The sequence below is a fragment of the Pyxicephalus adspersus genome, chromosome 3 (genome assembly GCF_032062135.1).
Source record: "Pyxicephalus adspersus chromosome 3, UCB_Pads_2.0, whole genome shotgun sequence".
NCBI lineage: Eukaryota > Metazoa > Chordata > Amphibia > Anura > Pyxicephalidae > Pyxicephalus > Pyxicephalus adspersus.
In genome coordinates this window covers 98,706,082-98,720,638 of record NC_092860.1, presented here as the reverse complement: position 1 = coordinate 98,720,638, position 14,557 = coordinate 98,706,082, and the positions used below count along the sequence as shown (strand labels likewise).

The 14,557-nt window shown below is 42.0% G+C and overlaps 1 protein-coding gene across 1 annotated transcript in view; it reads right to left on the bottom strand.

Annotated features, from left to right (window-relative positions):
• INTU (inturned planar cell polarity protein) overlaps nt 1-9,881 on the bottom strand; it is a 54,363-nt gene extending 44,482 nt beyond the window's left edge. Inside the window, exon 1 of the mRNA XM_072405810.1 lies at nt 9,431-9,881. Coding sequence (XP_072261911.1) covers nt 9,431-9,519 — 89 coding nt within the window. The 5' untranslated portion in view covers nt 9,520-9,881. The remainder of the gene's footprint in view (nt 1-9,430) is intronic.
• Between the last annotated feature and the right edge of the window lie 4,676 nt (nt 9,882-14,557).

Sequence of the window (14,557 nt, the reverse complement as noted above, 5' to 3'; positions counted from 1 at the left end):
ACATGCGCAAGCTTTTAGCAAAGTGGGTGCCGAAATGTTTGAACAGTGATCAGAAGAAGGAACGAGTTGAAGCGTCCAAAGCCGTTTTGGCCCATTTTGAAGCTGCACAGGACGATGAGGATGAAACCTGGCTCCACATCTATGATCCTGAAACCAAGGAATCGTGCCACAGCGGGTCCCCTTGGCCGAAAAAGTTCCAAACCCAGAAATCGGACAAAAAGTCATGGCGTCCGTTTTCTGGGACAAACACAGTATTCTGTTGGTGGACTACCTGTCTCAGGGCTCTAGTATCACCGGACAGTATTATGCTAACCTCCTGGACCATCTGAAGGAGGCAATTAAGATGAAATGCCATGGAAAGTTGACCAAAGTGATCCTTTTTATGCAGGACAATGCACCTGCGCACATGTCCAACGTTGTGGCTGCCAAACTGAACACCCTGGGCTTCCAATTGGTCCACCATCCCCCCTACTCACCTGACCTGGCCCCTTCGGACTATTATCTGTTCCTGAATTTGAAGAAACACCCGAAGGGGCAACGTTTTGAGGACATTTCTGACATCAAAGATGCTGCTGAGAGCTGGTTTGCGGCCCAGCTAAAGGACTTGTTAGCACTGCAGGTCGTGCCGGCGCCGCTGCCCCTAATTGCAGGCACGGGCGCCGGGTCCTATCTTTCAGGTAACCCCACTACCTGTGTTCCATGCCTGTGTTTCCTTCATGCTGAGACTTGCTCTGGTGTTTGAGCTGGCGTGGGTGTGTCTCTCTTAATCTATGAGGTAACACATACACGCCATCTGTTTTCTACAGCCTATGTCTGCTTTCCTGCAGGTATTTAAAGGCACCTCCTACTACAGGAAGTTGCCTGAGCAATCCCTAGGTTTACCTTGTGTAACTCTCAGCGCTAAGGTGTTTTCTCTGTTTTGCCTTGCTGTGTACCGGACCTTGCTTACGTTTTTGGACTTTGCCTGTTTGCTGCCTGACCCTGACCTCGGATTACGTTTTTGGACTTTGCCTGATTGCCGCCTGACCCTGACCTTGGATCTTTGTTTCTGGACTTCTTGGCCATGCAAGCCCCTCGGTGCTTGCACCAGGTTTCCTTACTTCTGTGGTCAGCTGCCACTTGCCTGGGGATTGCTCTGGAGTGGCACCTGGCAGCTACCCCGCAGCCCAAGCCTATCCCCACCATCAGAGGCTCTAGTGAAGACCAGGTAGCGGCTTAGTCACGCCCCTCTGGAGCATACTCAGTCAGTGGCACAGTGGGTCCACACCTGCTTGCATAATAGTTTGCTCAGGCCATGGACTGCGCTGATCTGGACCTTCCCAGTACCACTGAATTACACCAGGAGTTGGCTCTGCAGCGTGAGCGTCAGGATCACATATTGTCCTATCTACGCAATCTGAATTTGCGCCTGAATGATTTGACATCTGCAAACCCAGTGCCATCAAGCTTCCTTGCTCCAACCAATTCAGTTCCTGCCCCGCCTCCTTCCTACGTATTAGGCTCAGGACCTTGTCTTTCAGCTCCCCCACAGTTCAATGGTGACCCTAAGCAGTGCCGGGGGTTCATAAATCTATGTACTCTGCATTTTGAACTTTTACCTCACCAATTTGCCTCTGACCGAGCCAAAGTGGCTTTTCTGATGTCACACCTTACTGGGGAGGCGCTGGCCTGGATCAATCCCCTCTGGGAAAGGAATGACCCAGTCATAATGGATCTACAGGCTTTTCTAGAGACCTTCCGCAAGGTATTCGATGAGCCCGGTCGCACCACTTCTGCCACATCCTCCCTGCGTCAAGGGAAGCAATCCGTGGGCAGGTATGCAGTCCAGTTCCGTACATTAGCCTCGGAACTCGGCTGGAATATTGAGGCACTGGTGGCCACGTTTTGGGAGGGACTCTGTGGGAGAATTATAGATGAATTGGCCGGTCGGGATGTCCCCTCCTCCCTGGATGACCTCATCTCCCTGGCTACTCGAATTGATTTACGGTTCCAGGAACGTGCCAGAGAAGTGGCACGTGAAGTGGTTCCTTGTCATCTGGCATTCTCACCTCCGCAAGCTTCTAACCCACTGCCTCCCATGTTGTCGGCAGTTCCTGAACCCATGCAGGTCGATCGGGTTAGGCTGTCTGACCAGGAGCGCAATCACCGCCGTGCTAAAGGACTTTGTTTCTATTGTGGTGGTTCTGATCATGTGCTCCACACTTGTCCCTTGAAGCCGGGAATTCCTAGCCTAGGGTCCGTGGGAGAGGCGGCCCTAGGCGAAGGTAATTCCTCTCCTCCTCTGACTCTGCCAGTAAGCTTGTCTTTAGGCGATGTTCAATTTTCCGAGATGGCGCTTCTGGATTCGGGAGCAGCAGGGAACTTCCTGCAACAATGCCTAGTGGATCGTTATCAGATACCTGTTCAATGCCTACAGAGGCCTCTGACTATATCGTCCGTCGATGGAAAGGCTCTGTCTGAGTCTATACACTTCATCACGGAACCTGTAAAACTACAGGTGGGAACACTTCATTCTGAAGAAATTGCATTCCTGGTTCTGTCAAGTCTGTAGCTTCCTCTCCTCTTGGGACTTCCGTGGCTACGTGTTCATGAACCTGTCCTTGACTGGAAGTCCGGAGAGGTGCTGCGTTGGGGACCATCCTGTCATGAAAAATGTCTCCTTTCTGTCCGTCCTTATTCTTTGCACGTTTTGATTTTGTTCTCCATTTCCGTGCCGCAGAGAAGAATATCAAATCAGATGCTCTCTCAAGGTCCTTTGATGCTACTGATCAAGAGGAGGAACCTCAACACATCATTGATCCCGCAAAAATTGCTGTATTCCCCGCTAAGTTTTCTGAGATTCCACCGGAAAGACTTTTGTTGCACGGAACCTCAGGAAGCGAATTCTAGTCTGGGGTCATTCCTCAAAGATTGCAGGTCATGCCGGAAAACGAAAAACTTTCAAACTTATCTCCCAACGTTACTGGTGGCCAACAATGCGGCAAGACATTCAAGACTTTGTCACTGCCTGTCCGTCATGCGCACAGTATAAAACCTCCAAGCAACGTCCTCCAGGCCTTTTGCTTCCTCTGCCCGTTCCTGAGGCTCCTTGGCAGCAGATAGCCACGGATTTTATTACTGATCTACCCTTGTCCTCAGGGTTTTCCGTGATCTGGGTAGTGGTGGATCGTTTCTCCAAAATGGCGCACTTTGTTCCTCTGCCTGGTCCTCCTTCTGCTCCTCAGCTGGCAAAAAAATTTATTGAACATATTTTTCGTCTCCATGGTTTTCCCTACCGTATTGTGTCAGATAGAGGTGTACAGTTCACGTCTAAGTTTTGGAGAGCTTTGTAATCTCTTGAATGTGTCTCTGGACTTTTCTTCTGCTTATCACCCACAGTCTAACAGTCAAGTGGAACGGGTCAACCAAATCCTGACCAGTTTTCTACGACATTTCATCAACCTCCATCATGATAACTGGGTTATTACCTTGGGCTGAGTTTTCATACAATAATCATGTCAGTGAGTCATCCAAGAAATCGCCATTTTTTATTGTTTATGGCCAACAACCAAATATCCCACTCCCGGTGTCCTCTTCTTCTGGTATTCCTGCTGCAGATGCTACCACAAGAGAATTCTCTGAAATCTGGGAGGAGACTAGGGGAGCTCTTAAGGAGGCTTCTGTCCGCATGAAGGAATCCGCAGATAAGAGACGTAGAATTTCTCCTAAGTTTCGTCCTGGTGATAAAGTTTGGCTTGCCTCAAAATACATCCAGCTCAAAATACCCTCTTACAAATTGGGCCCACACTTCATCGGTCCTTTTGAAATTCTGGAACAAATCAATGACGTTTCCTACAAACTTAAGCTGCCAGCCTCACTCCGGGTACCGAATTCCTTCTATGTCTCCCTTCTGAAGCCCGTCATCCTGAATCGTTTTGTCAAGAGACCTGTCTCAGCTCCCGTAGCGGTCAGTGATGAGAACGTATATGAGGTAAAGGCCATTCTGGGGATGAAGAAGAGTAGAGGAAGAACCCTGTTTTTGGTAGACTGGAAGGGGTTTGGCCCTGAGGAGAGATCTTGGGAACCCAGAAAAAACATCAATGTGCCCCGTCTTTTGAAAGAATTCTTGTCCAGGACCAGGCCTGAGGAGAGGGGGCGTAAGGGAGGGGTACTGTTAGCACTGCAGGTTGTGCCGGCGCCGCTGCCCCTAATTGCAGGCATGGGCGCCGGGTCCTATCTTTCAGGTAACCCCACTACCTGTGTTCCATGCCTGTGTTTCCTTCATGCTGAGACTTGCTCTGGTGTTTGAGCTGCCGTGGGTGTGTCTCTCCTAATCTATGAGGTAACACATACACGCCCTCTGTTTTCTACAGCCTATGTCTGCTTTCCTGCAGGTATTTAAAGGCACCTCCTACTACAGGAAGTTGCCTGAGCAATTTCTAGGTTTACGTTGTGTAACTCTCAGTGCTAAGGTGTTTTCTCTGTTTTGCCTTGCTGTGTACCGGACCTTGCTTACGTTTTTGGACTTTGCCTGTTTGCTGCCTGACCCTGACCTCGGATTACGTTTTTGGACTTTGCCTGTTTGCTGCCTGACCCTGACCTCGGATTACGTTTTTGGACTTTGCCTGATTTCCGTCTGACCCTGACCTTGGATCTTTGTTTCTGGACTTCTTGGCCACGCAAGCCCCTCGGTGCTTGCACCAGGTTTCCTGACTCCTGTGGTCAGCTGCCACTGGCCTGGGGATTGCTCTGGAGTGGCACCTGGCAGCTACCCCGCAGCCCAAGCCTATCCTCACCATCAGAGGCTCTAGTGAAGACCAGGTAGCGGCTTAGTCACGCCCCTCTGGAGCATACTCAGTCAGTGGCACAGTGGGTCCACACCCACTTGCATAACAGGACTTTTATTTGAACAGTCTAGAAAAGCTGCAACTACGCTGTACCAAGTGCATCAGTCATCAGTCATTTTCCCCCAGGGGAGATTATGTTGAATAAATGTGTTATTTCCTAACTCTGGCTCTCTTCTTTCTGGGCAAAGCCAGGAACTTCTCAGCACCCTTTCCTACATTTGTAGCTTCTTCCCTGGATTGAGTAGTGAAAAATTAAAAGCAGGAGTCTTTGATGGACCCCAGATTCGGAAACTGATAAATGATTCAAGTTTTACAAGTTACATGACTGATACTGAAGCTTCTGCCTGGCACAGCTATGTCATAGTTGTCAAGAACTTTTTGGGTTACCCTAAAGCACAAAGAACTGCTACAAAACTTGCTCCTAAACTTTTAAAATTTGGGTGCTACTATGAGCATGGAGCTACACAATCTCCATACCCATTTGCAAAAATTTCCGGAAAACCTTGGCGATTTCATTGAGGAAGAAGGAGAGAGGTTCCAGCAAGATATAAAGGTGATGGAAGAAAGGTATCATGGGAGATGGGATAGACACATGATGGCAGACTACTGCTGGAGCCTTCAACATGATTGTCCTGATCATCAGCATAAAAGGAAAACATACAAACTGAGTTTTTAATGATTTTGTGATTAGTTCTGTACATATACTGAATATAGAATATATTGACATTATGTGTTTCAAAAATGTAATTTTGTACACGTAGGCATATCTAGTTTAATTTCGCTTAATTTTCATGTTTCATTAGTTTTCTATGAGGTTAATATTGAGGTCATTATTTAAAAAACTAGAGCCAATCTAGCAAAACCAATACCATATTTGGAATCTGTGCATCAAACATAACCTAAAATTACTTTATTCTGTTTAGCAAGAAAATGTTTGTTGACCAGTGGTATCCCTGGTGAATCTGGGTGATCAGCAAACTTGGAATGAACTTTGTCCTGGATTGAAAACATTTGCCAAACAATATCAAATTATTTTTAAAAAATCCTTTCCATGTTTCTATAGGATGAATAACCCTTGGAAAAGCCTTGTATTACAAGAATAGCTTTTGCTCCAAGAAGAACAGTGAGCAATATCGAAGAGGCATCACTGAATCTCACTTCAAACCTTTAACACTAGCAGTTCACCGACACAGTAGAGCTGATTTAGTAAATTAGTGAATTTTAACACAAAAAATGTACTTGTGTCCAAATTTGTGCAGATTAAAAAAGCAAGCAGGAATTTGCTTTTTATGTGACTAAATATTTGAAGTCTGCCACAATGGCTTACACAGGCTGGCAGGTGAGAAATGAAAGTTAAGATAGAGTTAACGGGTATCCCCCCCCCCCCCCCCTTATAGAGCAGAATGGTGCTGTATGTACAGCGCTCGTTCATGCATCATGCAGTCTTTTGTGGTAGGAAATGAACACAAAAGATCCTTTCCAACATCAACTATTGCATGCGTGTACGCAGCCTTAGATCTTACACTACAGAGCTACAACTTTGAGGCTACAAAACAGGATTGCTTCAACTCCTAGTTCAAGTTACAATTTAGATGTTTCCCTAATGATAGAAAATCCTCACCCTTTTGAGCTCAGGACTACTTTAGGTTTGCAAGTGTAACAAAAGTAAATTCTGCTCAAAGTAATATTACCTTTATAAATAAAGGTTCATACATTTTTGTCACTAATATTGTTTCTCAAATCTACCTAGCGCATGAATTTCTTGTAAAACAGAACTTGATGAATTAGGGCAAAGACATTCTTAATCAGTCACAAACTCCATCAGTCATTCTATTAGAAATAATGATGTAGAAGAAATGCTTACAGCTGCTTGCATAGGAAATCAGCCACCCAAGTAATTGTATTATTTTCTTATGATAACACTGTTTCTTTTTCAGTGAAAAGCATCTGCATATATTTTATGGTTGTCATAGCACCAGCCAAAAAGGATCCATTCTAAGTTCATTGTTTTTGATTGAGGGTCAAGACATGAGGAGTATTCAAACAATAATAACTAAGAAATACTCAAAGTCAACAAGATCAAGGTCAGATCCATTCTACATCGCAATAAATGTTAGCAGGCTATATATCCTGTTATTTTTACAAAATATTCTGTATTTGTAATAATGAGCCCAAAATAAATGTTCGGAAATAGCAAACGCTGGAACTATCAGTGGGTAAGGTGCAAAACATTCTTACATTTTTGGGAGTTATCCTAAAAACAACTTTTAAAAAGAGCAAACATTAAAACAGGATTCCTGTTACAACATCCGTCTGCATACGAACAGATGTCCGTGAGAAAATAATTGTACCTCCAAGTAGCAGATAATATTACAAACTAGCTCACTAATATAAAAATTATACAGCAGCTTATTTTGTGCTCTTGAAACATGATTTGATGTTTAATACACTGTATATAAATTAATATATTTCTGGTTTTGTGTCTGTTTTAGTGATCTGTTCAGCATTTATAAAGCAGTGACATAGTGATCAGCTCTTCACAGAGTACCTTGACTCACTTGAAGTCATAGTTTTGTTGCAATTTTTTGAACAGAATAAAGTACAGCTGTCAGATTTCTGTTGCTAGAAACAATCTTTAATGATCATTTCCTGTGACAATGAACAAACAAATCCTGTACACATCATTGTTGTGTTCTAGAGGGTAGGAGAAGCAAGCAGCACCCTTCTGTACTCCTCTCCATAAGGCTACGTACACATGCCAAATGATTCTTGTTCGATATCAGCCCTGAGGGAAGTACAAAGCTCAGTGTTTCGACGTCCGTCCTGGCAGATCCATGGAGGAACGAGAAAGTGATGGGAAGAGAGCATAGCGGGGTGCCACTCCATTGTTCTCACCCTCATCTCTCCATACAGCCATCCCCATAGAGTATGTACAGTGCTCATTCATACATCCTGCAGTCTTTTGTTGCATGTGTGTACCCAGCCTAGGAAAGTACAGTGGTCATTCCCAAATGGTTGTTCATCAATCTTTCAATGCAGATTGATGAAAAATGTCAGGGGACCACTCTACACACACTCGATTTTCTCCCGAGACAAACATGGTAACCAGGGATGACACTCATCTCATGATTGTATGTAGCTTAAGGGCCATGTTAGACAGGTGGTTTTGTACGTTAAAGCAGAATTAAGCCTTGTGGCACTTACGGTAGCTATCCTTGCTCCCTTGCCCAGGTTCTGCATCTTTTTTTCTTCTTCTGCACTACAATGATCTTCAGCCATCTTGATTGCCCATGCCAGAGTGACTTCACTCCCATTCTGGCGTGCAAAAAACTATCCCTGGCACAGGCAAGTGAATCCAGAAATGCAGGGTTATCTCTGGCAACCAAAATTGATGCTACGCATGCGCAGCTCAGCTTTTATACATACAGGCACAAGGTGTTATTGCAGAAAGGACATCACCTTTCTGCCTGAATTGCTAAAGTTCAAAGGAGGAATTTAATTGCTGGTACAAATTGATAAAGCCAGCATATGCAGGTGATTTGTTCCTAAGAATCCATTTCTCTGCTACAAATCTCTCTTTATTTAGTAACAAAGCCAAAGATGTGAATGAAGAGGGATTGTCCCTAGAAAACTTGTTGCTGAGACAAACTTTTCTCAAAGGTAGTCATTAACTGCTTAGCTACAAATCATTGTAAAGTTAGTGGGTTAGTGATTCCAAAAACCTTACTATGTTTTTGTTTAGTGAGAATTTTTAAAATAAAGAGGAATATTAAAAATAATTTGCTGGTCTTGACATGTCCCTTAGGGTGCGAATTTGACACTGTCCTTCCACTGTCATGAAATGAGAATGTGCATGCAGAATCTGGCTAAGTTATTCATTGTAAGACTTTCATATGCTCCAGCTGCTTGTGCTTACATTGCCTATTCAATGTATTTAATGTGTGTGCCAATCACTACTTACCATACGTCACTACTAATATCAGACAACAAGCAATCAGGTAACAAGGTAAGGTCAAATATGACTTGATATAAATTACAGCCTTTTTTCTCTGTTTAGTGAGAACTTGAATATAGTAAGGTAACAAGAATCCTTGTTGGTTAACATGAACTGATACAATGACCCACAAACTGGTCCATTGCTGCAGCTTGGAATATAAACTAGACTTGGATAACATGGTGTATATTGTGCTAATACATAATCAATTGCTAATCATAAATACAGGAGAAAATCTAGGACAGATAAACTAGTTAGATCGCGAAAATATTTGTATTTAGTATATATCACATGCTTTCTTGTATGGAAATTACTCTTTTATATTCGACTACCAGGAAATATATATCTTGAGTCATATTCTTGTTCATGCTGACAGTACATGGACACATTATTGTTGGGACATAGAATATCTCTGGTAGAAAAAATCAAAGTTGCTGATTTATAAAAACTCAAGGAAAAAAGCAAGGTTGTCCTTATAAACCACAGTGACCTATTAAAAAAGCATAGATAGTAATAACAAATACTAAATAAATAATAATAATTCAAAGTGAAATCAAAAGTAATTCTACCTGCTCTTATTTTTAGGATTATTAAGTTCTTATTAACTTACCTGTGCAATAAAATACTTTGCACAGAGTCCAGGTCATCCAAGTTCTTACTGACAGTCCTTGGGATGACGTGATTGCCCACATTAAACATGGTCCCCAGGAGGATGTCTCATGGCACAATTACAGATGTGATTTTAATCAGTGCTTATCTTGTAGGTGCCTGATGGATGCTGTAAATCCAATGCTTCACATTTAACAATCACTGAGCTGGATTTTTTTCATCTTTCTGTAGCGCAGCCTCCTCTGTTCCCCATTCTTTATTCCAGCCCTAGCAAAGTTTGGGTGGTCACTGAGAAGTTGAGGTCCCTTGTTCCCTCCTCTTTTAGGGACCCTATGTTTTAAGCTTGCAGCTTCAAGCAGTGCGGTAAACTCTGCCATCCTCTCTCCTGTCTCCCAGCAGCTCATAGTTGTGATCTTACTAAAGCCTCAGCCCTCCCACTTCCCATTCATTCCACAAACGTCAGACAGCCAAAAAAAAAAAAAGACTATTGAGAAGTGTGAGACAAATCTGTGCCTATGTGACAAGTCAGGTATAGGAGACTTCAGCTTACTACACATAGAGAGAAAATCATTCATACTTATAGATGATGCTCTGTTAGCCAGCATGTAAATTATTTTTTCATTGTTGTAGATATATTACTTTTTATGGAGGGGGATACAACTGCAGAAAACCCTCAATTCTGCTGATTCAAAAATGACTGGGCTGTTTAAAAGTTTATATCTCCGAATGATGGAATACCTTACTGCCCTGCTCAGGAACACTGTCACTAAATTTGAACAGGTCTGGGAACCATGGGACGACTATTATGCTCAATTACAGATGTGATGGTCCTATTTTTCTCCCCTCCTTTTGTTAAATAGCAAATCGCTTTAGAATGCCCTTTTCCCTTTTCCTCCCTCCCCATTTTTGATTTTATGTCCTGTATACAGGAATTTACTGGTTTGTCATGTTTATTGCTGGAAACCACATTGCATCATTTGCACTCCACTATTGCTATTTTTTCTTGTAGCTTTTATGTATGTATATATGTATATGTATATATACTTGTTTCCTACTTTATGCCTTATGGTTTTGGTAATATGTTGCTAATGCTCCTGTATGCTCTGTTCTTGTCCATGTTCTTTTTGTTTTGTTTCTTTTGTTGTATTTGTAAAAAAAATTTCAATAAAAACTCAGTTTCAAAAAAAAGTTTATATCTGAGTGAAAGAAAGAACAATCTTTCTTGCAAATAATGACCTTCTATCATTTTGAAAAAGCTGACTCGTTACTGGTCATTCCTTTTAGAACAATGTGTGTTCGATATTAATTTGTTCATGTCAGGGAGAACATCATATTGGATCATATTAGTATGGCAATTGTGGCAGATCTTTAATCTCCTATTATTGTCAGGGGCAGTGTAAAGCCTTTGTTTTCATCTTTGTCAGCATAGAAGAAGAAAAACTTCTTTAGTTAAAAGGCTAATATCAGTCTCCTGGGCCCTTATGGAGAAATCATTCACTTTTAATGTGTGCATCAACCTTATCCTTTATAACCCTTATGAAGTAAATCCAATTATTGTACCATTACAAGGGGACCCTTAACTCAGGTGTGCCACCTTATGCAGATTTGGACATTTCTGAAAAGTAGGTGATATGAAAGTGCAGTGAAGTAATAACAAGTAATACATGGCAGCACTGTTTAGTTCCTAGTTTGTACTTTCTGTATTACTAGGAAGCAAGTTCAGGAACAGGTAAAAACAGTGGCCTTGATTTACTAAACCAACCTATATAGAACGGGGATACACCAATAAACCCGGGCTCCTGACTCCAAGTATCTCCTTGTTATTGCAGTCTGTAGTGAGTACAGATGACAGTTATTGCTGATAGTTTTCTGAAGGACATTTTTATGTATTTATATTTTGGGTTGAACTAATGGGTTAAGATGGCACCACTTGTATATATTTTTACCTGAATGGCAAAATCTATGTATTTATTGCTCATAAGCTTATGTTTTTACTTGCCCATTTGTATTACCAAGCAACCGAGTATGACTACATTTCTTGTTGTTAATATTGTACTAGTGTGATGAAATGTGTAGGCGTGGTGATGTCAGGCACAAGATCATGGTGTGTGCAGCTGAATCCTGGTTATCGGGAACATGAAAGTGATTAAAGATATGCTGTTGCTGCAAGCGGTCATGTTGGAAGCTCTTATGATGGCAACTATAATTGTGTGGGTGATAGCACAGCTGATTGGGCAAAGACCTGCTTTTAGGGCAGAAAGAAATAGTTTAAAAATTCTAATTAAAAACAAGTCAGAAGCTATAGGAATTACCTCTAACCTTTTCTGTTTCACAAAGCTGTCCAATTTGTTTTATATTGCGGAGGTTTTCTAATGTGCAGCACAGGTGGTATACCACTACTCTTCTTCATTCACCTGACCTCACAGCCATTCACACAATGGCCCTGATTTATTAAAGCTCTCCAAGGCTGGAGAGGATACACTTTCATCAGTGAAGCTGGTGATCCAGCAAACCTAGAATAGATCTGGTCCAGGATTGAAAACATTTGCTAACAAATAGCAAATAACGTTTAAAAAATCCACTCCAGGTTTGCTGGATCACCCAGCTTCAATAATGAAAGTGTAACTTCTCCAGCCTTGGAGAGCTTTAATTAATAAAAACTGTGTCCTATGGCTCATGGGGTCAAATACATTTTTCTTTTTTGTATATCATTTCCCATAGTGCGAACTTCAGTGGTACGCTCATTGTACTGTGGTTGAAGCCAAGTGGTTTTGAGTTTTAGGGTGGAGGGGGCATGACCTGTGTGATACTCTGTGCTATAACACATGTGTTGGGAATCTCTGTTTATAAAATGACTCATATCCACATAACAAGTGCCTGCATAAAAATGATCACCCGAAAATCCTTTTTGGTAAAGTTAGCATGAAATGGGGCTTTATTTTGAGATTTCCTGATCCCAGATTTAAATATTATAGACATATGCGTGTTCATTTACTTAAAGTTTACAATGAAATTTCAAAGGTGATTGGTAAAACAGCCTGAAAGACAAACCCTGCTTTCATGAGAAATGTCCTTAAAAGACTAATCATCTTATTTACATAATTCTTCTAATCCTTTTCATTCAGGAAAGATTAACATAAATGCACTAAAACTCTATTTCTCCTTCCTCATCTATGACTGAAGCCTTTGAATAGACTTTACAGACACAGACAGAAGATCAATTTCTTCTTAGATATTCCAGATATGTTTGAAATGTATTTAACTACAAAAAACTTTCCCCTTCAGGGTTACAATTTGTAAATTCAAGTAAAAAGCACTGTGCTTATCAGGGTTCCTAAATGGACCATGTTCTCTTCTGCATGTTGTCTTTGCAAGTGAACGTATGATACATATCCATTGACCTTAACTGTCTTAATCGTTTACTTAAAGTGTTTTTATTAGCAAATTATATTCCAGGTGCATCAAAATAGAAAGCATGCAAAGTCTCAGGCTAGGTGTACATCTTTATGGAGCAGCACCACATGTATTACCCATTTATTCCAAATGGCACCCCCAATGTACCTTGTCAGTGGATGTGTAATGGACTACAAAGCACTGTGTTGTCATTGTAAAAAATGGTGATTAGATTTCAGTTGTGCATTACCCTTTTTTGAGCCACGGCACATTTTTTTACATTGAAAAAATCATGCGGCACACCACAAATCAAAAATGTTACAAAATGAGACCCTGTAGCTAATTCTCTTGTCTCTAAGAATAAACAAGGCAATTAAGCTACCTACTGCCACCCACTGACATGGAAGAGTATTACAGTACTCTGCCAGTCACTACAGCACAGACACTCGACAATAGTAATTGGATAATTTCTCACGGTACGCCTGAAGATCTCTCACGGCACACTAGTAGCACAGTGATTGAAAATAACTGCATTAAGCAACCTATCAAATAAATGGGCAGTGCATGGCAATTCCTAGGTCTGGAGTGGGCACGTAGATGTGAACCTGCCTTTCAAGTTTGAACATTTTCTAAATTATCAGCCTCAGTAGAAAAGCCTGTCCCCTGTCAGCAGCTGCAGAGTACGTACATTACTCTTTTAGGTCTTGGGGTGTAACTGGTCATTAGGATGGCACGAAGCACCTTCTATAGAAGTCCAGGGGTGCTACCATAGTTGAGTATATGGTGGTGATTGGGGAGTTTCTCTATCTAAGAATACAGGGCACTACAGGTGATGGACAAGTCCCCATTCATCACTTGTAATTCCTGGACATTGTAGTAGAACTCTGAGTGAAGGAAGATTTTCCTTGCTGACTATACAGAGTTATGCTGCTCCCTTATGGCACACCCCAATGACTGGAAATGGATATGTATGTATCATTGTATCATTATGTATCATAGCAAGCACTCAGAGTGTGTCTAAAACAGGATAAAGTAACTGAAACACTTGGCAAACAACACAAAAGCATACAACATTAACTAGGGCTAAATTTACCACTAGGCACTGTAGACATGTGCTAATGGGCAACAGTGGCTAAAGGGACAACTGCCAACAACAACTGCCCCCCTTTCCCTCCTTCCCATTTCCAATGTGGACAGGGAGTTTAGTAGCACTGAAGCTACCCACCCCACCTTTATTGCTGTCAAAAGTGTCCAGCATCCTGCCTGTTCCCTAGCAACCACGTTACCAATGTCCTGTGTCCCATCTGTTGCCTAGCAACCACACACTAGTCAATGTCAGCACTTTGTTCCACATCTTTGGATTATGCCCTAAATTGTCCTTTGTAGTGGAGTCACTGATATTGTTAGACATCTCTGAATTGACATAGCAAGGCACTGCTTTTATTTAGAAACTGGCAAATCTCCCCACCTATTCTGTATTTCAGCATTGCTGTTATTAATGTGTTTTTAGTCATTGAACAGAGAAGAAGGTGATTTGCCTTCACCTTTTCCTTGCTTTCCTTTTTCTCCACATCTCTCTCTCTGACTTATCTTTTAGCCTTTTCATTTAAAAAGTTGGCCTGAAGCTGTTTAAGCGGAGGAGCCGCAGGACAGGGCAAGTATGGAAGGTAGGAATGCAAGGGGTTAAGTGTATTGTAAGGGGCTACGTGTATAAAAAAAAAAAAAAAAAAAAAAA